This window comes from Ambystoma mexicanum, chromosome 11, assembly GCF_040938575.1.
Source record: "Ambystoma mexicanum isolate Mex_15411 chromosome 11, UKY_AmexF1_1, whole genome shotgun sequence".
Taxonomy (NCBI): Eukaryota; Metazoa; Chordata; class Amphibia; order Caudata; family Ambystomatidae; genus Ambystoma; species Ambystoma mexicanum.
This window is the reverse complement of record NC_090934.1, coordinates 213,150,698-213,176,867: the sequence shown is the minus strand read 5'-3', so window position 1 is coordinate 213,176,867 and position 26,170 is coordinate 213,150,698. Positions and strand designations below refer to the sequence as shown.

The window sequence follows — 26,170 nt, the reverse complement described above, 5'->3', positions numbered from 1 at the left end:
GTACCCAATGGGGTTGGGGGCGCTATGAGCGCCGGTGCAATTAGTGCTGACAAACAGACAGAAAGTGGAGTATTTTACCTTTAACAAAAAGCTGGAGGTAAAACTCCAAACTTTCTGCCTGACTCATGATTTGGCCAGCCAAAATGCGGCGGTAATAGCGTTACTGCTGCATTTAAGGGCTGAGGCCAAACTCGTGATGAGACCATTTGTGTTTTAGCAGGTATGACACTTGGAACATCTGCCTTTTTCCCTTCTTCCCCTTACCTCTTTCCCTTTTGCATCCCCCATAATCACCTTTGGATGTCCAACTCGTGGTTCTGGCACTTCTGAATGGTATTTCCCGGTCCCCGCCATAAGGAGAAGACTTCCATGGGCCTGTGCAGTCATTGGAGCCTTTATGTCCTGCTTCTTTTCCTTTCCAACGCCTCACCGTGCGCAATGGCCCTAAATCCAGCTCCACCTGCCACAGCCCACCCTCACCGCATTCTATTGATCACGAGACTTGGAACACCATATTGATAGCTCTCCCCAGGGCAGCCTTGTCCAGGCAGCTGGTGAAGGGCTGAGGCAAAGGGTGCCTTCCTTTGGGCACCTACCTCACCCGTTTGCCGTTTCGCCAAGTCTTGCCCTCAGAACCTGGAGCTATGACCAGGTAGGAAACAAAGTAATTGCTGTAATGCTGCATTTTTGATTCTCGGTGTTGTTTTGTTCCACCATGTTGCATTATCTTCCCAAAGTGTTTCTAAGTTAGGTCCGTGTTTTTGATTCTCGCTGTTGTTTTGTACCACCACATAGCACTTTCTTCCCACAGTGCTTCTGGGATTGGTCTGCTTTTTTGATTCTCGCTGTTGCTTTGTTTCACCACATTGCATTATCTTCCTACAGTGCTTCCCATCCGTATCCTGCTACTGTTTTCCACTGCCATACTTGCTTTTCTTCCCTTAGGGTCAAGGGTGAGGGTTCCCCAAATGTTTATTGCTACTGTTCTCCACTGCCATACTGCATAGTACGAATCATAACCGTTTCACACACGGAAATGGCTTCTTACATGCATATCTCTCAATAAACACTACTCGATTAAACACACCCAAAACACGTGGCCCAGGCATTCATATAATCTGAGTCTTCTGACTATCCCACTCCCCTGAAAATGTGCCACAGCACCCATTCCCTCACACGATAACTACGGGTTGCTGCTAGAGACCCAGCCACACCCTACCCACCTTTGTGCTGGCTAAAAATGCACACACGCATTTTATAAATCCTTTCTTCGCCTCTTACATCTCTGACTATGATCTTCCAATGGGCGTTCAACCCCACAGCGCTTTGAGGCCAATGGCAGAAGTCGCTATATAAGTGACATATAACATGACATACGCTCCCCTATTACCACAGACATCCTCTCACCCCTGCCCCTTGACCCTTTCCAATTGTTTGTTAATTTCTATCCTACTTTCATGGCACCTATCCCCTAGCTCTTTGCCCTTTTCCTTTCACCTACAAACGAAAGTCTGGCTATCTCTGTCAGAAGCACAATACACCTCTATTTATGCAAGCCTCTGCACCATGACACCACTACAGTGGTGTTGGATGCAGTACAACAGCTTTTTAACATGACATAATATTTGGTTAACAGTGACCACATGGAATGGTTGTTCTTGTTTGATTCTTGAACATAATCACAGGTCTACCTGGTTCATTTGGTGAACCATTAACAAGGACTATGGGGGTCTTGTTTGTGGAACAGTCTAGAGAGGTGAATGTATTTGGTTCATTTGGTGAACAGTTACTAGGCAAGGGAGGTTCTGGTTTATGGGCAAACAGTTCTGAAGTGTGGGTGTCTGAATGGTCCCTCGATCAGTGTGGATGGTGAGTGTCTCTGGCTGTCCTGTTTTGTCAATTCAACAGCAAGAAGGGTGAGATGCCTCTTTGTTGTGTGATCAAAGTACCAGGGGGATGGGTGTCACTGGTCTGTGCGAGGAATGGTCACATGGCTACCCTCTGTTCTCGGGCCCAGGTCTCCTCCCTGCGAGTTGCACACTCACCTGCACTGCCCCCCCTGGTAACCCTTGCACTCTGGGGCTGTTCCGTATACCACAGCCCCTACTAGCACTTGACACTTGATGTCTGCACTTACCCTTGCACCCGACACCACCTGCCCGCACTTCCTATTATCATTCCTATTTATTGTTCTAGTTATTACTGTTATTCTATGTTCTGCACTTCCCCTCCCCATTCTCCCTTGCACTTCTCCCCTTCCCCACCTCCCCTGCACTCGCGTAATCTCAATGTCACCTGGCCTAATAAGATTGTTGTCTCTGTCTTCCCTCTGTTCCCCTCCCTTGCCTCGTCCCGCCTTGAAACACTTGTGTATAGGTGTGTTATAAATGCCATATCATATCATATCATATCAATGGTCTGGATGCTTAAGGGTCTCAGGTTTGTCTGATGGACAGTTTGAAGTGGCTAATGCATTGAGTTTGTCTATTGAACAAATTGGAGAAGTGAATGTCCCTGGTTGTCTCTTTAATTGTTCAGATGGCTTTTGTCCCCACTCTGTCTGATAAACGGTCCATGGGGTGGATATGAATAGGAGTTTTATGAAGCGATTGTTCGATATTGGCATCATGGTGCTAGAACTAGAAAGGACAAATGAGGGGGCACAAAACCATGGGATGGGAAAGATTTTCATAGATGGTTGGGGTCTCTCATTTGTCTGGTGAGCCGTTTGGAGGGATGGGTTTGTCTGGTGTTTTTGGAGAGTTTGCTGGCCAATTGCAATAGCTGGGTGTCTCTTGTTTGCGTGATGATGAATCCAGTGGGAGTGGTGCTTTTGGCGAATATGAGGAAAATTCAGGTCGGGGAGGTGTCTCTGCTTTATCTTTGGGTTGTCCAATTAACAGTTTACCAAATGTGGTGTGCCTCTGTTAGTAGATTAGTGCTCCATGTATGCGGCTGTCTATTGAACCATTGAGAGCGATCCGTGATCTGTCTGTCCAATGTACTGTTTGTAATGAAGAAGATGCTTGGTTTCTCTGATGGATAGTTGAGATAATGAGATGTTTTGAGAATGACCACGGACCAGCCAATGAAGGTGGACATCTTCGGTAGTATCCCTGTTAAACAGTTGTAATGCATGGGCATCCCTAGTATGTCACTTGGACCATTCGTAGAGCCGATATCTCTGGTTTGTCCCATTGAGTAGTTGAGTTATTGAGAGTGATGTACCTCTGTTCGCCTGCTGTAAAATGCTTATATGGAAGGCTTAATGCTCTTTCTGCTGTGTCTCTTGAATGAAAGAGGGATATGTGTTTGCTTTCTTCTAGGTGAATGAGAGAGTAATGCTGTCCTATACAATGCAAAGAAAGCTATTCCGAACATTTAATAATGTAGAGTTTATGGAGACATTAAATAAAAGGTGGAGATGTCACTAGTTTCCTAGGATAACTGAGAGGGGTGTCTGATTTGGTTTCTATAGTGAGTGAGTGATTTGGCAGGATGCAGTTTGGTCTACTAGAGGCAGTGTACCCGAAAACAGCCCTCTTAATTCCACAGCTAACAACTCATCCTAGTTCTCCTAGATCTAGTCCCAGTTCACTGCTCAATGGTTCTTTTTAACTTTCTGCATCTGTCTACTATGCTTTTCACCTGGTGAATTGTACTTTGCTTTCACTGCAGGTGCCCAGATTCTGCTGACCTTTCTGTCCAAATGGAGGGACAGACAGAGCCGTATCAGGCAGGATTCAAGACCCTGCTGTTTCAAGAGTCCTGGGGATTTGAGAATATGCACCTACATTGTGCCCTCCAGCTTTGCACTTCAGCAAACAAAAGCGACTGTACCCCTGTGAGTATCTGAGATGTTCGAAAGGTTACATTCTCACAGGCAGAACAGCGGCAGAGCCTGGCATAGTTCTCTATGCTCAAAGTACAGTCAGTGCACTGAAACACCACAAATCCTAGGAGAAGAGCGACAGCCAAAAGGGAACAATTGTTCTAGGCAAGCAAGGGCGAGTGGAATGAGGGGGAGCAACAAAGCAGGGTACATGTTGGAGTTTGTGTGGAAGGTTCCTTCATAAAATGGTCTCGGTGTACCGGGTGAGCCTTTCCTACCCTCAAGTTCTATTTCTCTACGGGTCAGCAGAATATTGCCCCTTTTCATGCCACCTACAAGTGGTTTGCTTGCAGTAGGGATTAAGCCACAGCCTTGGTAATGGAACACAGTACTGTCACATCACCTATGAGTTTTTCTATATGTGTTCTTGGTGCAACATTGAAGTAATTTCTCTACATTATATATGAAGCCATCGACCTCAAAACCCTGTGCTACCCTCACAACAAATTGAAAGCTATCACCCACACAAACAACAGACAAGAGAACCAAATTCTCCAAAGCATTCCACTCTGCAAACTAACCTACACATCCCCAGAGCCTGGAATTCCCAACCACTCCACATCGCACAGCCATCATCACTTTCCGAAAAAGCCTCAAAACATACCTCTTCCCCCTCACCTAATAGCAGCCCACCTCCCCTGCCTTCCTCTGCCTATCCCGACCTTTCCATGCTGATCTGAACATTCTGTAACTGCATCTTCACCTCCTCCCCACTGAATTTCGTAAGGCCCTCCAAGACCCTCTGGATAGGACCAGCGCTGGACCAAAATGCAAATACAAAAACCTATATATATATATATATATATATATATATATATACTAAACGGACCGCGGTAGCGGCTGTGCAGTTATGGTTAAGTTGCTTGGTTAAGTTTTTACATAGGAAGAGCACTTTTTGGGCGGCTTATAACTTTGCTCCCCCTGGACAAATCCTCACCAAACTTTGGAAAATATGTATATGGCCCACTCTGTATTCTATTGCAAGGGGGGGGGGCAAAGTTATAGAGGGGTCCCACATTTCCTTTTTTCCATATACTTAATTGAGAAAAAAGTTGCTCACGCCTACAGCCCAAAGGAGCGGCAGCTTGGTCCCGAAAGCATGCTTTTTGCGTGCAAATGTTGTGGAAATCCGTCCAGTGTTTTTTTTTTTTAAACAACCAAAAAGTAGGTCAAAAACATGTTGTAATTTCTGGGTTCAGTCCGCGAACCCATTTCCCTGTTCGGTCCACGGGCAGGGCTCAGATTGGCTTAGAAGGCAACGTGGTATCCGCAGACATCAGATGCACCCACTGATTGGATGGTGAAAAGACTGAAGTGCGTCAGATTTTTGGAAACGCCCGCCATCTTGGATTCGTGGATGGCAGCCGGTGTCCGCGAACATCGGGGTAAAAACATATAAAAAATACAACATTGCACTTGTAAAACTTATCAAATAAGGAGCTGAGGGGTGAGGAGGATGGGATGGGATATGCCTGCAAGAAGCAATGTCCTGTGAAGTTCATGGACATCTCTGCATTACAGGGTTGGTGAAAAGCAGTTCTCGGATGGCTTATAACTTTGGCGCCACTTAATGAAACTGCAATTACATTCTTGACCTGATCCCAAATGAGTTTGCAAAGTTTGGTGGGATTCTGTCAAAAGGGGGCAAAATTAGAGGGTGGGTCCCAAAATAATGTAAAGGCTTATAAATGAGGTGCCGTTTGACAAAGCTACACTTAAGTTGGCAATATGATAATTGATCTAGATATAAATGTTTTTGCGAAGTTTGGTGGGATTTTGTCAAGAGGGGCAAAATTAGAGGGGTGGTCCCAAAATATTGTAAAGGCTTATAAATCTGGTGCCATTTGACAAATCTACACAAAGGTGTGCAAAAAGATTATAGATCTAGATATACTTTTTTTGCAAAGTTTGGTGGGCTTTTGTCAAGAGGGGGCCAAAATTAGAGGGGGGTCCCAAAATATTGTAAAGGCGTATAAATCCTGTTCCATTTGACAAATCTACACAAAGGTGTGCAAAATGATTATAGATCTAGATATAAATGTTTTTGCAAAGTCTGGTGGGATTCTGTCATGAGGTGGCAAAATTAGAGGTAGGATCTGAAAGTATTATGAAGGCTTATAAATGTGGTGCCATTTGACAAATCCACACTTAAGTTGGCAATCTGATAATTGATCTAGATATAAATGTTTTTGCAAAGTTTGGTGGGATTTTGTCAAGAGGGGGCAGAATTAGAGGGGTGGTCCCAAAATATTGTAAAGGCTTATAAATGAGGTGCCATTTGATGAATCTACAAAAAGGTGTGCAAAAAGATTACAGATCTAGATATAAATGTTTTTGCAAAGTCTGGTGGGATTCTGTCATGAGGGGGCAAAATTAGAGGGGGGATCCGAAAATATTGTGAAGGCTTATAAATGTGGTGCAATTTCACAAATGTACATGAAAGTTTGCAAAAAGATTTTCGAACTAGATATAAATGTTTTTGTAAAGTCTGAATTGATTTTGTCAAGCGGGGGCTAAGTTACATGACTATTGTATGTGCATACATTTGACACTTTTGAAAAAATAAAACATGGGTGAATTTCCAGGAAACTTGTGTACGGAGCATTGGCAAGGACCTTAAAGCATGGTTTTGCAAATGTGCCCGTGTTTTATTTTTTGACAAGTGTCATAATGTAGGTACAAAAAATAGTGATATACCTTTGGTGACTGAGGTGTAGCCTGTGGCCATGGGCAGTGGCCACATAATCTGGGTCATAGAATAAGTTCATGATCTGGACAATCTGGCTACTGGCCATGACCACTAGGGACAACACATGGGGTTAAAGTGGCCATGTCCACCTGCGACCGGCTTTGTGGTAAAGTTATTCGAAAGTGGGATAGCTTTGAAAGGTAAGAAAAATGTGCTTGCGGTAATATGGTCATAGGGTTCTCTTTTCGCCTTCTTCAGGCTGCCATGGAAAGCGAAGAGGGGCACTGTATGGAACCCTGCCATCCCTTTCCATGGTGGCCACTTTGGAAAAGGATTTTCCATCCTACAACGGGCACCCCGGGTTCCTGCTTTGGGAACCTGGGGTGCTAATGGCCTTCATCCCCCATTGCAGGGGCTGGAATGGAGGGATAATGGTCCAGAGACCTCGTTATCTACCCTCGCTTTACTTGGGCTGATAACTTGGGCTGCGGGGCTGGTATCCACTGTTCCAGTCCCTGGAACGGGGGATGAACGCCACAATATTCCCATTAGCATAACACAACATGCTAATGGAAATGTTGGAAAATCTTATTGTTTCTTTGTACTTTGCTGAGAAATGTAAAGTAGATGGAGTCTAAGGTTTTTTTTAGTTCTATTTTTTAACTGTGAAAGGTGGTTCCTAAAGGAGCATTACTTTTGTTGTTTTTTGATGTGTATATTTTTTTGGCAGGAGAGGTTAGTTAGAACGAAAGGTGGGGAGGGAAAAGAGGGAAGAGGCACCAAGCACTAATATGGAGGGACAAGTGAACAGGGGACGATGTTTTACATGTGTTACTTCTAAGGTAGGGGGCAGTGTTTCTCATGCTCCTTGATTACTGCTTCAAAAGGACCTCGAAAATGCTTCCCTCTGCAGAATGATGTGTTGTAGTATATACAGAGGGCGGTTGTCATAAAAAATATGGATCACCAGCATCTTTTATTGCCTGCAAGGTAGCTGGTGGTATTATGTGTCCCAAAGAAGTAGGCTGTGTGGTTACAGTATTGGTTGAGGAAGATGAGGTGAAGGAAGACAGCCTCCTACTTGTTAAGAAAGGAACAACCTTTTGGAGAGCATTGCAGTTATTGGGTTTGGCATGCCAACACATGTAGGTGGTCCCGTAGGAGTACTGTCCGGTGAGTCTGCAACTGTAATTGCACTCAGCGCATTTCACTTTGGCAGCATTTGTGATGTCATCTTTGATGTTTTGGGTGTTAGCCTTCGCAGTGCACGGTGGTGGTGCGAGATTTGGTTGCTTAGCTTACCATAACTGGCGAATTTCTGAGGTTTTCCGGTTTTACTTGTAACCATAACGTCCCTTTAAACGTTTTTCACAATGAATATGAATATATATATATATATTATGTGCAGTAAACATCTCCCTGTATAAGCAGGGCCTCTGTGTACCATAACTATAACTAAAACCTATTAATGGCAAACTTTCAGTATTGGTAATGAACCCAAATATCAGCTACATTCATTTGGTACATCGGAAACCTGTCCAACTAAATGGGACAATCAATACAAACATGTTTGTGCCCCCTAATATAAGTGCAGGAAGCAGTCCAGAGTCCACAGTGAAAATGGCTCTACAACAAGTTGAGGGCGGGACTCAAGGGCTTCCAGGCGACCAAGATCCGGGAATTGCACTCATCTTGGAATTCACAGACTTAAGCTCCCTGTTACCTGAAAGTGTTATAAGTAACAGTCCCTCTCACTTAACTCACCTCTAGGACCTAGGTGTTTGTGGGGTAGGGAGGAAACATGCCTCCCAACATGTGGCCCTTTATACACAATGCTCATTTATTTTACTGCAGCTGTCGCAATCACAACATCATTTTGTCATATATGTATGCTGAAACTTATAAATGAAGGTTCTGACATCGGTCAACCCATGCAGTGAATCATAATTTGATATATTATGTTGAAAGCTGTCGACAAAGAATGTCCCAATATTGCGACTGCCCAATAGTCGTGATAAATACGTTTCTCCATAATTTAAATAATCAGTGCAGATCTTAACGGGTGGTATGAGTTCTTTAATTCAAATTATATTTGACATGTTGTTTTTCCATTCTTATTAAATATTGGTTTTCCCACAAGATTTTGATACAATCCAATTTTTATATCCTTAGTTTCATTCAGTATAATCCAGTTTGGTAGCTGGTACAAATCTTAGTCTCTGTTCACTTTTCATTCAAAGTAATCAAAATTTTGAAACGATACAAAACTTAACCTCAACACAAGTTTCGCCACTGTGGCTCCAGTGGGTCATCAGGTTTATATTATTCACAAATTTAAAGTGTCTATGGAACCGAAAATAAATACATTTAATAAAGGAACACAAATCAGTGTCACTAAATTCTGATGATCATAATTTTTTCATTCATTCATTTTCGCTTTATTTTGATAAAAAATAAATTACCATGAAAGCCAACATGTACATAGACATAAGGAGACACAATCAAGGTTAATAACACCAAGAACTACACATTTTGCCAAATTAATAAAACAAAATACAGATTGCAAATACTAATATAAAAACAATTATTGATCAGTGCCAATCCGAAAAGGAAATTGCTCATGTGCATACAGTATATGAAGACTTTGGTTTTGAAAGGCATCAATCATGAGTGTCCATACATCTGTTTGGGCCCTCAAATCAGGCGGTCATTCTTTAAGACATAGACTAGCATAGGCTGGAGAACACATACAAAAATATGATTGCAGTTATGGAAGAATAGTGATATCTGTTGCTACAATTAGGTGAAAGCCATCTCGGCTTTTGTCTTCCCTTTGAATATTACTAAATTGAACACCTCAATATGGTATATACATTCAAGACTCACCCTTGTTGTTTGCTGTCCAGTTGGGGTTGAATTGAGAGAGTTGTCTCTTCTATGTAACGCCTTGTAATGGGGAATTGTTTGTAAACATTGATATTTTTTATATTAGAATTGTCCCTTAAAATGTAGGTGAGCTAGATCTAAGGATGCATTACATGATAAGAAACAGCTTTGATTTACCTGAATGTATTAAATAGTCATGGATACAATTGTCTTCGACTATGAATGCCAAAGGATCGTCGTTCCGAAATGGCCACCATTTGTTTTGCTACATCACGCCGGTATGCGCAAAAACGTCATCACGTCCAACCCCAGCACGGGCATCTTGTTGTATAGGCACTTGTTTTTAAATCTATTTGTTTGTTTTTGTGTTAGTAATTCTTGTCTTTATTCACTATTTTGTGGATCTACTCATTATATGTGTTGAACTATGATACTACAATGGTATAAAATCACATTACATTTAGTTGATTCCCATGTATATTGTTATTGCCCTCATTTCTAATGGTAGCTCAATACTGTAGGGTCTATCTCATATGCAAAAAAAGGGGAAAATAATCATTCTTAATAACAGGTGGCTCATTAATAGGAGATCTGTGTAGTGTATATTCTTAATAATACACTTCATAGATAATTATACATTTCATTATCTTGATTTAAGCCGGATGTACATTTGTCCATTAGGATGATCCATCTAGCCCCTTTCCATTGTAATAATAATTCTCTGTCTCCACCTCTAGTTAATAAATCCCCTCTTTCTAGTCTCAGAAACGTGATTGCTTCTAATGATTCATGTTGATGTTCTGTATAGAAATGATTTGCTATCAGGTATTTGGAATCTTTGTTTTTGATAGCTCTGAAGTACTCCATTATCCTTAACTTCAGTGGATGCATGGTGCTACCTATATTGAATTTATTGCAGGTGCACTGTATGTCATGAATAACAAATCTTGTGTTACAGTTAATAAATTGCAATATTTTCTTAGTTTTCCCATTTGGTAACAGGATATTTTCTTTACCATTCGTCATTTGGGGACATATTTTGCAACTGCCACATTTTTGGTTACCCTTGATTGGTTTAAGATTCCACATTGTTCACAGGTCTCTTGGTTCTTTTATTGGTTTAACCCTTTAAGTGCCAGGCTATTATGCAAGTCTATGCAAAAAGGACAAGCATACTCATCCTTGGCACTTTAAGAAAGCTCAGGCTAATCTGATTTTTAATGGTAGGTGACTTTCCGTACGTTAATGCTGGTTCCTCATCTAAGTATGTGTATATGTCTTGCTGTAACTTGAGTATATTCCAGTGTTTACTGAGAATGTTCTGTATCATGTGCATCTGAGTTGTATGCTGTAATAAATTGTAGTTTTCCTGTTGTTTTTTTGTTAGGACTTGTGCTTTATTGATGAGTAGATCTGATCCCTCCTTCATATTGACTCTAGTCATTGCTTTTTATAGGTCTTTTTTGATTGTATCCTCTCTGCCTGAATTTCTCCACTGTTTTCTTCACATGGATCAAGTATTCCTGAGTAATGCCACCATTCTTTTTAATTCTAAGCATCTCTCCATAAGGAATATTTATTATGATGTGCTTGGGTGATTACTGTTTGCATGAAAGATGCTGTTTCCTGCCGTTGGTTTTATATATAGAGTGGTTTGGATGATGTTATTTTCACATAGAATTCCACATCCCAAAACATTTTTCTTTCTGTACCTTCATTCATTGTAAGTTGGATATTGTAATCATTAGTATTGAGGTTTCAAATATAGAAGAAGGGATGCTTTGTCTCCATCCCAAATCATGAGAATGTCATCTATATAACATCCCCAACAGATAACATTCTTATTCTATTTAAATGCTGTGTGTTTCCAGTCATGCTCAATTTCAAATTTCCCCATAGAGTGATTGGCATAGTATGGGGCAAATCTGGACCCCATGGCTGTTTCTTGTTGTTGCTAATAAATCTGGTAATTGGAGCAAAAGACGTTAAGTGTGAATTTAACCACTGTTATGAGCATTTTGTTTTAGGTTTCATACAATATTAATATGGATTTTAGAAAATATTATGTTGTTCAAATACCCATAGTGTTTTGAATACTTGTGTAGAGAGATGTTACGTCTGATGTCACAAATCTGTAGTTTGTTTCCCAAGCAACTCCAGGCTAGTGGTTGTAGATGTATATCAATGTATTGTGAAATTCTTTTGGCTAAAGATCCTATTACATTGATTATTGGCCTGCATGGTGGGAATTAAGTAAATATTTTGCGGATTTTGGTAAAAAAGTATATGGTTGCCACTATTGGAAATTTTGTGTTCATATAATTATATTCGTCTTCTGTTAACAGACCTTCATCATGCCAATTTCTACTTGTTTGCCATTCCCAGGTCAGATCTGGAAGTGGGTTGTATGTCAGTTTTTGTAGCATTTGGTGTTATTTAAATATTGTGGGCTTCATGTACATAATCTTCTCTTTTCATAATAACAATTATTCCGCCTCTATCAGCCATTTTAGCGATTACATCTGGGTTGTTTTCCAGCTCCTTAAGCACTTGTTTCTCACTTATGGCCACATTTTTGTGTATTTTCGATTTTTTTGTTGGGTAGATAATTTTGACATAGGTCTTTTGATACATCTTATAAAAGAGAACAATCACATTATCGACTGGTAATATTGGAGTCAATTCTCAATGGGGTTTCAATGTTGTTTTCTCTAATAAATTCATTACAATTTCTTGTTCTTCTGTAAATAGGTCAACTGTGTATTCTTCCTCCATTTGTTGCAAATTCTATATAGTGACAGTATCCTCTGTGTATTCAACTGTTAGTTCTGATGATGTAGATTGTATTTCCGTTGTGGTTATTTTCTTGGGTGCAGTTTCAAAAAATGTGCTGATACTGTTTTTTAAGTAATGAATGGAGTGGGGCACTTGTGGTTCATCATATGTACACAATAAAAAGAACCACTCGAGATGCATAATATCATGATACAGTGTATAATGCCATCAACCATTCCACAGGTTTAACTCATTTATATAGCCCAGGATCACATGAGCAGGGCAATCCTTACTGAAGTTCAACAAGCTCTGAAAAATGCACCTTTTAATTTTCAATTTCTTAGTAGTGATTTAGAACCAATCGAAAAAGGCTGATGGTTGATGCTATAGTAGTAAATATAGTAGACAAAGCACCAGCTGTTATTTTTGCTGTGCTTCTGCTGAATCGTCTGATCCTCCTGCGGGATCACTCGAGCACACATCAGGCTTCAGTTTCCTATGTGGATAGGCTAGTAATAAGCCTTTTATTTCCCTGGCTTAGTACAAAGAGAGGATAGGTTAGAATCCCCTGTCAAACATAAGCTGTACATGCTTAGTGTTTCTGTCACTGCCAGTGTCACTTGAGGACATGGGCAGAGGGGGAAAGAAGGGCTTCACAGAATGGGTATCGACAGGAGATGAAGGTACAGATGCCCTTTCCTTTGTGTCTAGTTCCCTTCTCCCTCTCCCGATCTGGGAGAACACCACACCGGCAAGTTGACACCATCCCTGCTTTCCTGGCCCTACCCACCTGCTTAACAGATCTTCCTTGGGCAGCAGATGCCTGCAATAGGGCAGAACAGGACACACATAGGGACAGAGAGCTAATCTCCAGCCTGCATCCTGTCTTAGTTTTTCAGTCCCATTGCTTTTGATTTGCAGAACTACTTCCAATCAAACCGAGTTTATGTAATGGGTGGTCTAAAAGGTTTCTGATCCTCCTACCAAGACTGTCACCTCACCAACCCCAATATATATATACCATAATTGGACAAAGAAGCTCAGAAATTTAGAGATCAGACATGAAGATCATCAGTGCAATGAGATTGTGTAAGTGGCAGAGGTGCTCTACACAAATCCCACATAACATTACATAATGGACTCAGCCATATTTTGGTGCTGATCCTTCCAACTGTGAAGTAAATCACTAGTGATACAGAAGCGAGAGCCTTTTGAAACTGAAGCTGCAAGCGTAAGGCAGAACAGCCTATGTGGCAACCTGTTCCTATGGGGGCCTGTAGGGACGCATCAGCCAGTCAAATAAAGATCAATCAGACTCCTAAAAAGCAGAGCAGGCCGCCAAGGGGAGACTCTCAATAAAGTTACAGCGATATTCAGTGATTCACTCACATGCTGAAGCACATACAGGAAGCTCCAAAGGCTGGTTCATCAAACATAGGAAGGACACTGGTAAGATGACACGCCTAAAGCGCAGGGGGCATTCTGTGTCCAAAGAACCATAAATTGTAAAGGTGCTCTAGATTGACAGTACAAAGTGATGTGCCAGGAAGGTGCCAGGCCTAGGAGATACTGCAGTAGAGTTAGGCTCGTCAAAGGGCAAAGCTCTGCAAACCCCTACTTCTTGCTCTTGGTATGGAGCATGATCATGTGTAGTAAAAATACACCCACAATATGTCTGTTTGTTCATATTTTTGGCCCTTACATTTTGAAATGGTCCCATCACAAGAAACAAATTAATACAGCAAGCAGTTTAAAGTTCTTCATAATGAAAGGCTCACCAGAGTTTTGGCATAGCAGGCAACATTTCTCATTGGGTCAATTTATCTGCACATCAATGTGATTACCTATTTTCCCTTCCTCTTGCTAGTTAGTCTCTTTTTCGTTTTCTTTCTTTAGCTCACAATTATTGTGTGCTTGTTTCTTTGATTTCTATACTGCCTTGCACTCCTTTCTGTTTTTATCCATTTTCATTGCTTTCTCTTTTTTTGGTCCCATTCTTAATCTGGCTCATGTTTTTCCTGCTCGCTCAAGCTTCCAGACCCTCCAACCTTCTTTCTTCTTCTCCCTTGCACTCTTTTCTGTTTTTATTCATGTTCATTGTTTTCTTTTTTTGGTCCAATTCTTGATCTGGCTCATGTTTCTCCTGCTCGCTCAAGCTTCCAGACCCTCCAACCTTCTTTCTTCTTCTCCCTTGTACTCCTTTGTTTCCTTCGGCTTCACTACCTCCCCTCTATTTCCCTGGCCTTTTCCTTCTCACACATTCCCCTTACTTTTCTATTGACAATCACTCTATTTTTCTGCTTCCCTTCCTCCCTTCATTCTTATCTTTCTTATTTCTCTTTCACTCCTTATATCTCCCACAGAGATCAGTTCTTAACGTCACTGTTTTCCTTTATGTATTTCCTTCTCTGTCTTTGTGTTTCTGTTTCATGGTTTGCATAATTGTCTCCCTCTTTTCGCTTTCTGTATCTCTGCCTTTTTCTCGTACCTCTCGCCTCCCTCTTCCCCTCACTTTTCCCATTGCTGCCTTTGTTTTTAGTTCTTTTGCCCTTCTGTTTTTATCATTTGTTTAGTCTGTGCATTGACACTGTTGATGTTTGGTTTTCGCCATAGGCATAGATTGGGTTGGGTACGTAGTTATCATTGTAGGGCAGGGTGTTCAGGAATGTTAATACACAACTTAGGCTGGCAGATAAGTTGCTATTCTTGCCACGGGCTCCAGCTCAGCTCCGTTTCACCACTATAATGTGAGTTGCCAGTCATCAAACGTTTTTTTCTTTTATGTAGGTTTGCCCTGCCCTTGATGCCCCGGCTGACTTCACCAACCTGCTGACGATTGGGCCCATTCGTAGGGCAGGTAATCAGTTCTTATTAGTTACGTTCAGATGTGTTTTCAGAGTCTCTTTTTCAAAACAGTTACCGATTCTTTTGATGGGGGTTTACAAGTGACTAAGCTGCCAGTGACTGCAACAAAACTACTGGGCTCCAGATGGACCCTGAGCATACAGCCAGCCCTTTCTTGCCCTCCACCTTTATGCTACTCTCTATTTAGAGGCAACCACTTCAAACAAATCTCTGATTGGACAATGTTTAGCTCTCCTCACTTTCTCACCACTCTCTTATGGAGATCCCCTACTCCCTTACCACTCTCTACTCAGGACCCTTTACTTACCCTCATTACATAGTACCTCAACTCCATACTTATCACTGATTGCATCCTTTCATCTCTGCATACTTCTCTCATGAAAACCCATCAACGCCACATAACAGAAAGGGTGTAAATGAAGGTAACTTTCTATATAAAATCATCAATGTATTATTTCAATAAACTTATGAAGCCGCCTAAGCTGGCTGGCTTGTCACCGTAATTCCCATGTTCCACAATACCAAACATATAAACCTCAGTGTTGGGTGGGAGTTTCTGGAAAAACACAAAAATCACTACATCAAGATACAATTATAATAAAATACATAGAATACATAATTCTTCCTAATTAGTCGGCCCAATAAAGTGCAGAGTGCAAATTCATATATACACAATGCATCAAAACTGTCGCTCTTACTCATCAACATGACAAAGTGACGCATCTAATGGACAGATGCCTGCTGGATTCATCCCAAATTATGCAATAAATCGCAAAGAAATACAGAGCACAAAATTCCCACATATAATACGTATACTTTTTGTAAACTGGTGTTCATTAAAGTCATCCAGAATCCTAAAACATCAGTCTACAAGTTGAGACAGCTTCTTGTAATCATGTGTTGTCTTCATGGTTGAGCTCTCGAAGAGGCGCTAAAGTAGTCTCCCCTTCCCTGGTTTCAACAACTGTGGTATCCTTACTGGGGAAATGTTTTCATCAGGACTGACTTGCAATTATCTACAAACAGAATACCAAATCTCAGTGTTAGATGATAGTGGAGCAGATGACTTAAGGAACATTGTAAAAGCTCCAAAATGAGTGATTGCTTACTTATCTAACTTTGAAGGATACGCCCAGGGCTGTCTCGGCTTCTTCTGCTCAAAAGCACCTAGGAGGGTAAACAACAGAAAGGCTTGTAAACATCCACCCTATCTCTGTTATGCACCTTATATAGTCATGATAGACTTAAAATACTCACTGTTTATTGAGCATCTTCTCACATGATCACATGGACGTTGCTCATATTCCCCGGTTTCCAAGACAAATACTCTGTGAACGACATAAATATAAAACTGCAGCTATAGTTTAGGAGGCCCTGTCAATGTCTGCACAATGTGTACCCCCCATTCAAATGACCATTCATATCTGGATATCCGCAAATGGTTTATGCCTTTAGAAATTGGCACTAACGCAGCAGCACCGTCCTCAAATCTCATCGTTTCACGGTGTATGCTGTACATTTCCCTATTGCAGAGTGAGCCGGAAGCTATGAACGTTCCAATAAATCACAAGACCCAGAGTGTGTCACGCTCCAATATGTACAAACCGGCTGAAAGACTAGACCGATATCCTTGGTTTCAGTACGTCGGGAACAGGTATGCAGAAAGGCATGTTCATTGTCTGTGGGTTCCCTTTGAAATGAACTCCCCCATGTCATCCCATCCATTATCACTAGAATATGTGAACACACCTTAATACTCACAACTTAAAGCCTGGTATAATCCTGATCTACAATCTATATGTGGAGTATCAAGGAATCAACCTTCAACAGACGTACAAAGACATCTCCCTTCAAAAGTAATCTTGAACATGGAGTTGAGATGGACAATGGTTCAAACCATCAATGAAGCTCTCCAAGGTATGCATGCAATATTGTTCTCTATCAGAGAGCATTATCCTGTTGAATCGATATTTAACTGCATTGACCCACCATGCAAAATCATCTTGGCTATGTCCCATTGCCAAACAATGTTCTATCAATGGAGCTGTACCTGATTTTGTTCGTATCTTGGATCTATGCTTAATGATGCAGGTTCTCATTTTTCTGGTTGTTTTGCCCACATAGATATTCAAACATGGACATTGTACAACATATATTATGTTGCTACTTTTTCAGGTACTGTGAGAATTAAGCTGCCACTCCTCGCCATTGGAAAGGAAGCTTAATTTGGTCTCAGTGAATTTACAAGCCAAATAACTACCACATGGATAGTGCCCCTTCACTGGCGGTAAACCCAAATTTGATTATACATTCTGAGATTGTTTCACGGCTGGTCTGCTTTAACCAAATGTTGTAAAAGCAAACAACAAGGGCCCACATTCAGGGTTTTTGAGTTGTAGAATGTCCCAATTTTTAAGATATTTTTTTTATGGCATTGCAATGGGGGCACACATGGTAACGCAGACTGTTTTGCGGGCATCATTGCTGGATTCTACTTTCTCTAATAGAATGGATATATCTTGATTGTGGGCTTTTTTTTTCTCGGATAAATTGACACATGTGCGTATAACCCCTTTTACATACATTTTCTTCAAGCCCGCTCACCATCACCCCTTAATTCTTGATTTACCAACGTAGAAACCATCTTTTCTTTGGGTTCAATACCCAATTCAGCTTGTGGTTCCACACTCCAACACCCTTCTGATTGGTGACTCCCACATCCAGATCTACTTGGGACCGCTTAGCCCAACAAACATCTCTGCTTATTTCACTGGCAAGAGATTTAGGAGTAAGAGAATACTATGACGGTCCCCTGCCACTATAGTTCAGAGAAGAGATAGGGGTGAGTGAGAACAGTTAGGGGCCTATGTGATGGTTTAGAGAGCACCAAGAGCCCAAGAGCCTAAGAAGTCTGAAAGATCCCTAGTGCATGAGAGCATCATTGAGATGGTTTAGAGAGCACCAAGAGCCTAAGAAGTCTGAAAGTTCCCTAGAGCATGAGAGCATCATTGAGATGGTTTAGAGAGCACCAACAGCCTAAGAAGTCTGAAAGTTCCCTAGAGCATGAGAGCATCATTGAGATGGTTTAGAGAGCACCAAGAGCCTAAGAAGTCTGAAAGTTCCCCAGAGCATGAGAGCATCATTGAGATGGTTTAGAGAGCACCAAGATCCTAAGAAGTCTGAAAGTTCCCCAGAGCATGAGAGCATCAATGAGATGGTTTAGAGAGCACCAAGAGCCTAAGAAGTCTGAAAGTTCCCTAGAGCATGAGAGCATCAATGAGATGGTTTAGAGAGCACCAAGAGCCTAAGAAGTCTGAAAGTTCCCTAGAGCATGAGAGCATCATTGAGATGTTTTAGAGAGAACCAAGAGCCTTAGAAACCTGAAAGTACCCTGAGAGGGGAATTAAACTTTCAGAAACGGGCCGAGAGAGACTGAGAAATCTGAATGTATGTAAACCCAAGAAGGATTGAGAATTGTAAAAAGACTTGGGAAGACTCTACTAAAATGAATAGAGGCTGGCGATATCGAAAAAGCAGTAAACAGGTTACAGATTGGACTCTGAGAGGCTAGGTAATCCTGACAGAGTGAGGAGAACCCTAACACATTGCAGGAAACCTAGCCTCCTAATATAATGCAGAACCTCACTTTGATATGAAATAAGTATGTCCTTGCTTTATTAATACCAAGTGGAATTTGAGGGATCTGCTATTTTTCTCCTGGTAATGTATCTATGAAGCAGTCTATTGTAAAGTGTGAGCAGTGCAAGCCTAGGAGTTCCTATGACTAAAAGGAATATATACATTCTCCTGGGATTTCTATAGGATATAAATGGTTATTTGAAGTTTCCCCCACCCACTTGATGGCACTCACTAATGGGACACATTTTGTTTCTGAGTAGGGACAAGTGGTATTACAGTAACTGCTCCACGCCTTTTGTGCAGCCTCAGTTCTGCAGCAGCCAGATTCTTTTGAGAAGCAACTTTTGGACTCTATTGCTTGGCTATCGCACAGTGATGTCTGAAATGCATTCGGATGGGGAAATCCACTTGGCGGCTTATCTTCCTAGGATGCAAAGGGCACCAAATCACAAGCACTCCGCATGACAGAATCACCGGCCCTCATGCCAGGCACTGCACCACACGGGCGCCTTCTTCGCCGCAGTTCGTAGGTGGAATGAGCCACAGAGGTTAATGTGAAAGAGAGAACATAAGCGCTGTGTGCAGAGCGGGGACAAATAACAATGCTGGGAGCATCGGCGGGAGACAGAATGAAAAGGCGAGAGGGAGACAGAGGTGAAGCGGACCACTTTAGAGAAAGTATAGCCAGAGGGATGGAGATACAACACACAAAAGAAAGCATGGGATGGAAATCTGATCACTGTCAGGAGGGTCTACAAACTGAAGCTGAGCAAGAACCAAAATCAAACTAGTTACCAAGGAGTTTCCTGTTGTCCTTTGTCACTTTGAATTGTCAGCTCGAGCTTAGCCCCGCCCGCCCACCCCCTGCCCCCTTCCCCCGAATTTCCTTTCTTTTCGTCTATCATGCTGGCAGCCCTCTTGAAGTGGAGCTTTCTCCTGTGTAACTTTTTTCTTCCATCTTTCCCATAACTTCCAAGAACATCCTTTTGTCTTTCGCTGTCTGGTCTTTATAGTTTCCCTGTTTCCTAATCCTTGCTGCCTGACCCATTCTGAGTTGTGTTGGAAACTGGCTAAGAAATATATGAATCCATTTTGGAGCATGTACAAAGCCCGCCAGATCCTAAGAATTGTTCATACCATGTCCACTTTATCTACAAGATACTGCAGTTGTTGCCTCTTTATTTGAGACTCGAACATTTTCTGGACTTTGAATGCCACCTACCCATGTACCATTCTTGTGTCATATACTGCTGCCCTCCTCAATACCTTCTCTGTAGGTTATAACAATGAGATGTGAAAGCATTGTTTTGGCAGCTTGGGGTGCATTGCTACTGGGTTGACCGACCTCCCTCTGGATCTTAATGGCCCAATAAATATAGGGGTAAAATTGGAGAAATGCCCTGGCCATTTCAGGTACTTAGTTGGTACTCATACTTCCTGCCACACCTCGTATCTTAGACACTTGAGCCTGCACATTTTCTATAGGTGACCTTCGCTTCCTGCAGATACTATATAACTTCTTTCAATGCTTCATGCCTTTTGAAATAGTAACTAGTTTCTTGGGCCTCGATTAACAATTTACCAATTGCAAACATGTTGGGATGATAACCGAAGTTTGCAAAGAATGGAGAGAATTTCGAAGAGACGCACCTGAGATTATTAAATGAAAATTCCGCCAATGGCAACCAATGTGCGTAGTCATTCTGAAATTCAGATACAAAACAACACAAACATTGCTCCAATGCTCTGGTTCTTACTCGGATCAGTGCTGCCCTGATTGCACTTCCCCCTTGCCTCTCCTTGGCACTTCCCCCTCTCCCTCCTGCACTTTCACAATCTGCATGACACAAGGCCTAGTAAAATCGTTTGTTTTGTCCTCCCTCTGTCTTCCCTCGCTTGTCTTGTTGCACCTAGAAACACTTGTGTACAGGCGGTTATAAATGACTCATCATATCATATCATATCAACCTCTCAGTTTGCCCATGTGACTGGGAATGATGAGGATGTGGTTTATAGTGATAATATCGAATTCAAAAATGTCGAAAGTCATAATTTCGAAAAAATGATGTAAAAAAAAATTCTAATTTCTTTTTCACTTCGTTTTTTATTCGAAAAGGGGGGGTTCAACCCAAACTTTTTTTTTTACTCGCGAAACCCCCAAAAAAATATATAAATAAAAAAATAAAGAATTTGATATTTATTTTTTCGACATTATTTTTTTCGAAATTATTTTCCTTCGACATTTTTTTGCGATATTATGACTGAACACCTGAGGATGTGTTGTTAGTAACATGCCGAGCCTGACATACTGGCCCTCATTACAAGGTGACGGTAATGCCTTTGCGCCCTATTCCGAGGTCCCTTTGCGGGTCCTTCCCTTAGCACCTGGTTTTACCAGGCATTAAGGACGGGACCCACAAATGGATACCGGGGTCAATAACGGTACTGCAAATTGCGGTACCGTTATTGATGCCTTCCCCATTCCCATTGAGCCCTATCGGGGCTCAAATGGGAATGGGGAATGCCTTTACAAATGGGGACTTACCGGTCCCGCCAAGGTCGGACTGGACCGGTAAGTCCCCATACCACCAAGTCGGTGGCGGTACCGGTATTGGTGCTAGTCATGGCGCTAACAGCACCATGACTAGCACCAACCTCGGAATGAGGGCCACTGTGTTCCCAACATTCACCACAAACTGTGCTCCTCTATCTGAGATTATCATCTCTGGTAGTCGATTCAGCTGAGGCATTTTCTAATGTAAGTGGTGCATGGTACACATTTCAATAACATAGCATAAATCAGAGAACTGCTCACTGCTGCTATAGAGACAGTGCAGTGAAGAACGGAGGGAGTGTGTGTGCAATTCTAGTAGGACCAAGATGGCGAGCTGCCTCATTACAGGTTTGGTGGTATCCCGCTGGTAAATCATGTGGGATACTACTAAATGGTAATACTGTTACCGCCACAGGGTCTGCCGGAATTACTGGCAGATAACAAGTGTCAGTAAGTGTGGGACTGCATGGGGGGGATTGCTGATATTACTGGCACCGGTAACGCCAGTACCGGTAATACCAGCTGTTGTTTGCCGATGGGGTGTATGACTAAGCACCAGCTCTTGGCTGACGGTAAATTAGTCCTCCCCACCCCCCACCAGCAAACTCGTCATTTTCCGGTGCGGAAACGTGCCAGTAAACCTTATTGCCAGCACGTTATTTCCACATCTGCACCTGCTGCATTAGGAGTGAAGGATGTGCAATTAAATTTGACACAGCTCACCGCGTGAAGCCCTGGCAGCAAAGACAATTCCCAAAGGGGGAAATTATCCCACCAAACTGTAAATCCTAACTGAAAGCCCAGCCTCACCTACAGTGAGAGAGTGGTGTGATGGGAGTTTAGAGTGGCAGTGAGGGAGTAGTTGAAGGTACAGGAGGAGTTGGAGGTGCAATAGGAGTTAGATGTGCCAGAGAAGTTAAAGGAACAGAGTAGGGGAGAAACCATGCATGACTGGAGGAGATGAACAACGAGGAGGCGAGAAGGAAACAGGAGTGGTTAGAGGAGGTGAAGAAAGGGAGAAACAGAAACGCTCCAGTATAGAGGATGTCAAAGAAGTTTGAAGGAGGATGGAGAGGTAGCTGGAGGATAGGAGAGCAAGCAGGAAGTAAGCAAAGGGAACCATGGAAGTCTCTTGCAGGCATTGGGAGATTTTCAGACAGACAGTAAGACCATGTAAGCCTATTTGTTGTCTGTGAGAAGAGGAAGGAAGAACAAGCATGTAGTTCAATGTCGCGGTGGTCAGACAGCAGGCAGTTTGATGGTTAGAGACAAGCTCTAGCAACAGGCATGTTAGGCATCAGTGAGGCGTGACTCAGCAAGGAAGGGAGTAAAACGGGTTGGGTGGTCATTGACTCAGGATGCTCAAGCATGCAGGTGAACCAAAATAAGGTACTAGGCACCCCTCCTGGCCTTCCTCATATATGGAAAATGCTGTGGGACCTGCTCAAGAAGAGCATATGAACCCAGAGCTGCAGAAAGAGCACCTGAGAGAACTTGGAAATGTTAGGCACCCAGTAGCATCATGGGAAAATACATCACCCACCAACACATCATTCAATGGAGCAACTCTCTATAAGAGAGTGTGTGACCCCGGGGATAAACCCAGAAAGACATTTGGATAACCATTTTGAACTAAGAAGACCTTTTGTCATTCTGATTTGAGTTGTACAACATTGTACACAGGCTTTTTGAAACCAATCCCTCATGTGAGTACTTTGTGGAGACGACTCGCTATGTGACAGCAATTTTCCCCTCCCCAGGAACTGTCTCTCAGTCCCTAGTTGTAGGTTCGACAGTGGTCTTGTACCCTAGGCCTGGACACAATACTCAAAGCTGATCATGGATTCCCCTAAGTACTACATCTCCTGGTTTCACCACTTTCTGCTATATTCACCTATATTCACGAAGTCACTGAGGATATAACACATCTCTGGTTTCAACACCCTCTGTAGAGTCCATACATTCTATGCTTTGAGCAGGCCTCGATCCAGGGAATCCCACTCCGACAGTGGATATTCTTTGTTGTCAATGTTTCACTGTCTTGGGGGGTTGTGTGTCCACAGCTTCTCATCTTTGATTCATGAGGGATACCCCCTTGCTTCGGGACTCTCAGGTCCTGTGTGCGCCTTCCTGCCAGGCCGGGATAATGGTAGCCGTGAGGGATGCATGTTGCATGCTACCAAGAATCTGGCCAACTGAGCTTTCCAAACTGGCTGGGTCAGCAGGGGGGGTAGGATGACCCAAAATGTCCATTCATAGGCTGGTCAGCAAACCTTCTCTGAAGAATGGATCAGGTAGCCCTCTCCTTCTCTCCGTCTTGGGTGCTCCCATCATTGTCTGCCTCCCCAACAAATCACAATGGTCTTGTACCCAAGGGGATCTTTCCTTCACCTCTTGCCCTCTCCTCGCCATTGTCTTTCTCCTTCACTTTCTCCTGTGCCTCTTCGATACCTTGCCATGTGCTTGCCACCCTTCTTTCACTCTGTACTCACAGGCTTATGATGGGCCAGCTCAATCTCTGCAACTCATCCACTCTGCCCTATACTGAGGTTTTCCCTTCATCTCCATTCACTTCTCTCGACCAGTTATGTTCTTTGCCCCTTCTAAGTATCTTACCTCCTCAAGGTCCTCCACCTCCGTCTTCCTGATGTCTCCATTAAACCCCTTCTCAAAATGCTCCTCATTCTCCCTCCTGATATTTCCTCAAACTGCCTCTTCAACATGTTCCTCCTCTCTCCTCCTGGTATCCTGTCCAAACACCCTCTAATGCATTCCTCCTCTTCTCTTCCCTTACCTATTCTTCCTGCTACCTCCCTCTTACCACTGTTCCTACCATCTCCTCCTTGTGCACCACTGCAGTTCTCCTTTCCCTTCTTCTAATCATCATTCTCCAGGCTTCGCCTTCATGCTCCACCTTTTTCGGTGTCTACCACTAACACTCGCTGATACTCAATCTCCTCCCAAAGACACGCCACGCCCTTATCTCACAGCTCATGCTTTGTATGGGGGCCTGGCCCTGCCCACAGAGACTGCCCCTGCTTAAATGCTCTCAGGTGTGCTTTATAATTATGTTTTAAATCCGACTAGTGTGGTTGTGTCAGTTGGCCAGCTTTTTGCCTCAACTGCCCCACCTCTAACTTTGCAGAGGTGTGGCCCAAGCCGGAGCCTTGTTTAAGGGTGGCTTCATTCTTGTATTTCGTTATCTGCCTCAAACTGGGCTGCTTGTTTGGGGCTCTGCCCCTCGGGTCTGCTCACAGCAGCACTTTGGTCGTATGATATATGATATGATGTGATTTGGTATTTATAATGCGCCTGCACGCAAGTGTTTACTGAATCTGAATGGAATGCAGGTTTCTCCGTGCGCCGTTGCCAACATTGCGGTATCACTGCAGCGTGTACCCTTGCTAGCACGCAGCATCAATTTTCTTATGGCAGTATTCTCAGGGTCGAACTGGACATAGTTGACTTTCCCTCATTGGTGGAACTGTTAATACACACTCTGGGCTGTTAGGTAGGCTGCAATGTCTCACAAGCAGTGGGGGGGACCAGGACCACTTTATGGGGCAAACTTTGGGAGCAATGATGCCCACAGGTTTCAATGTGGATTGATGACCTTACCTATGTTTGGGGTTTCTGTAAAGGGGTTAGGTCATGTTGTGGACCAATGTGATGAGGCTCTGCCAAATGGCTCCCTACACAGCCTCCAGCCCCAACATTGCACAGCTAGTGGAAATAGCCAGCCTATTGGCCACCCCACCCTTTAACAAAACAGTCTGCAACACATATCTCCCCATGTTCTAGAAGCTCCCCCTAGGATTGTGATGGTATTTCTCCCTAGAGCTACTGTTTTCAGATAGGTGTGGGGTGGAGGGCGGGAGGCCGATTGCAAACCCTCACAATCATGTGGCTTTTTCCAAATGCCCCATCCAACACTTCACTCTTGGGTTAGGGCTGTTGATGGTCCCTCCACTCTTCCTTTTCTCCCAATTGCTTTTGTGACTTTAGTGACTTTGCCAGAACCAGGTATAAAACTGGAGACGGTCAGTCCCTAAGGCGGCGCTCAAGTGAACTCTTCGGGCAAACCAGCCTTAATGGAAGCCTATGCCTAACATTGCTGCATGCTTGTGCAGAAATTGAGTTAGGCTTTTAGATAGACCTCCTGCTCCCTGTGAACACGTTTCAAGCATTTGATTTTGAATATTTATAACGCACTCAGAACGGGCCGAACCATATAAAGGCGCAGCTGACACATAAACAGGTCACCAAAAAACAGCACAAGCAACGGGAGCCACACCGCCGTTCAGCCCACGTTTCCTTATTTGAAAAGGAAGGTTTTGAGGGCTCTACGTAATTGGTATAATGACTCGAGGGCTCTGATGTCTCGAGGGGTGCTATTCCACAGCCTCGGCCCAAAAACTGCAAACCTTCTATCTCCCCTTTAAGGGGGAAATGGTCTGTAGCAACTGATCTCTGGATGGAAGCAGTCTGCAAGGCTGACAACAACCAATGTTGCCCCTCAGATAGCCAGGGGCAAGTCCATTCAAACATTTAAAAAATCAGGCATGCCACCTTAAATTTAATTCTGTCCTCTATGGCCAGCCGTTGGAGTGATCGGCGAGAGATCGATACATGAGCGGATCTGCCCAGCCGACAGCCCATTCTAACAGCCACATTTTTTGCTTTTCGGAGCCTTTGCAGCTGTTTGCATTCACCATGACCCCCGCCACAATAGCATTGTCTTCGGCTGGAATAAAAGGCAGGACTTGGCGCAACAGTCTCAGGGAATTAAAAATGGTCTATTCCTTGGCGCTTACCTGGCCCTCACTTCCCCAGGTTGCCCAGCCAGATACAGCCTATATTTTTAATTTTG

At 43.0% G+C, this 26,170-nt stretch overlaps 1 protein-coding gene across 1 annotated transcript in view; it reads left to right on the top strand.

Annotated features, from left to right (window-relative positions):
* Window positions 1-26,170, top strand: part of LOC138503273 (uromodulin-like) — a 133,470-nt gene that overhangs the window by 45,103 nt on the left and 62,197 nt on the right. The window contains exons 6-7 of the mRNA XM_069622876.1: window positions 3,679-3,844; window positions 15,030-15,099. Coding sequence (XP_069478977.1) covers window positions 3,679-3,844; window positions 15,030-15,099 — 236 coding nt within the window. The remainder of the gene's footprint in view (window positions 1-3,678; window positions 3,845-15,029; window positions 15,100-26,170) is intronic.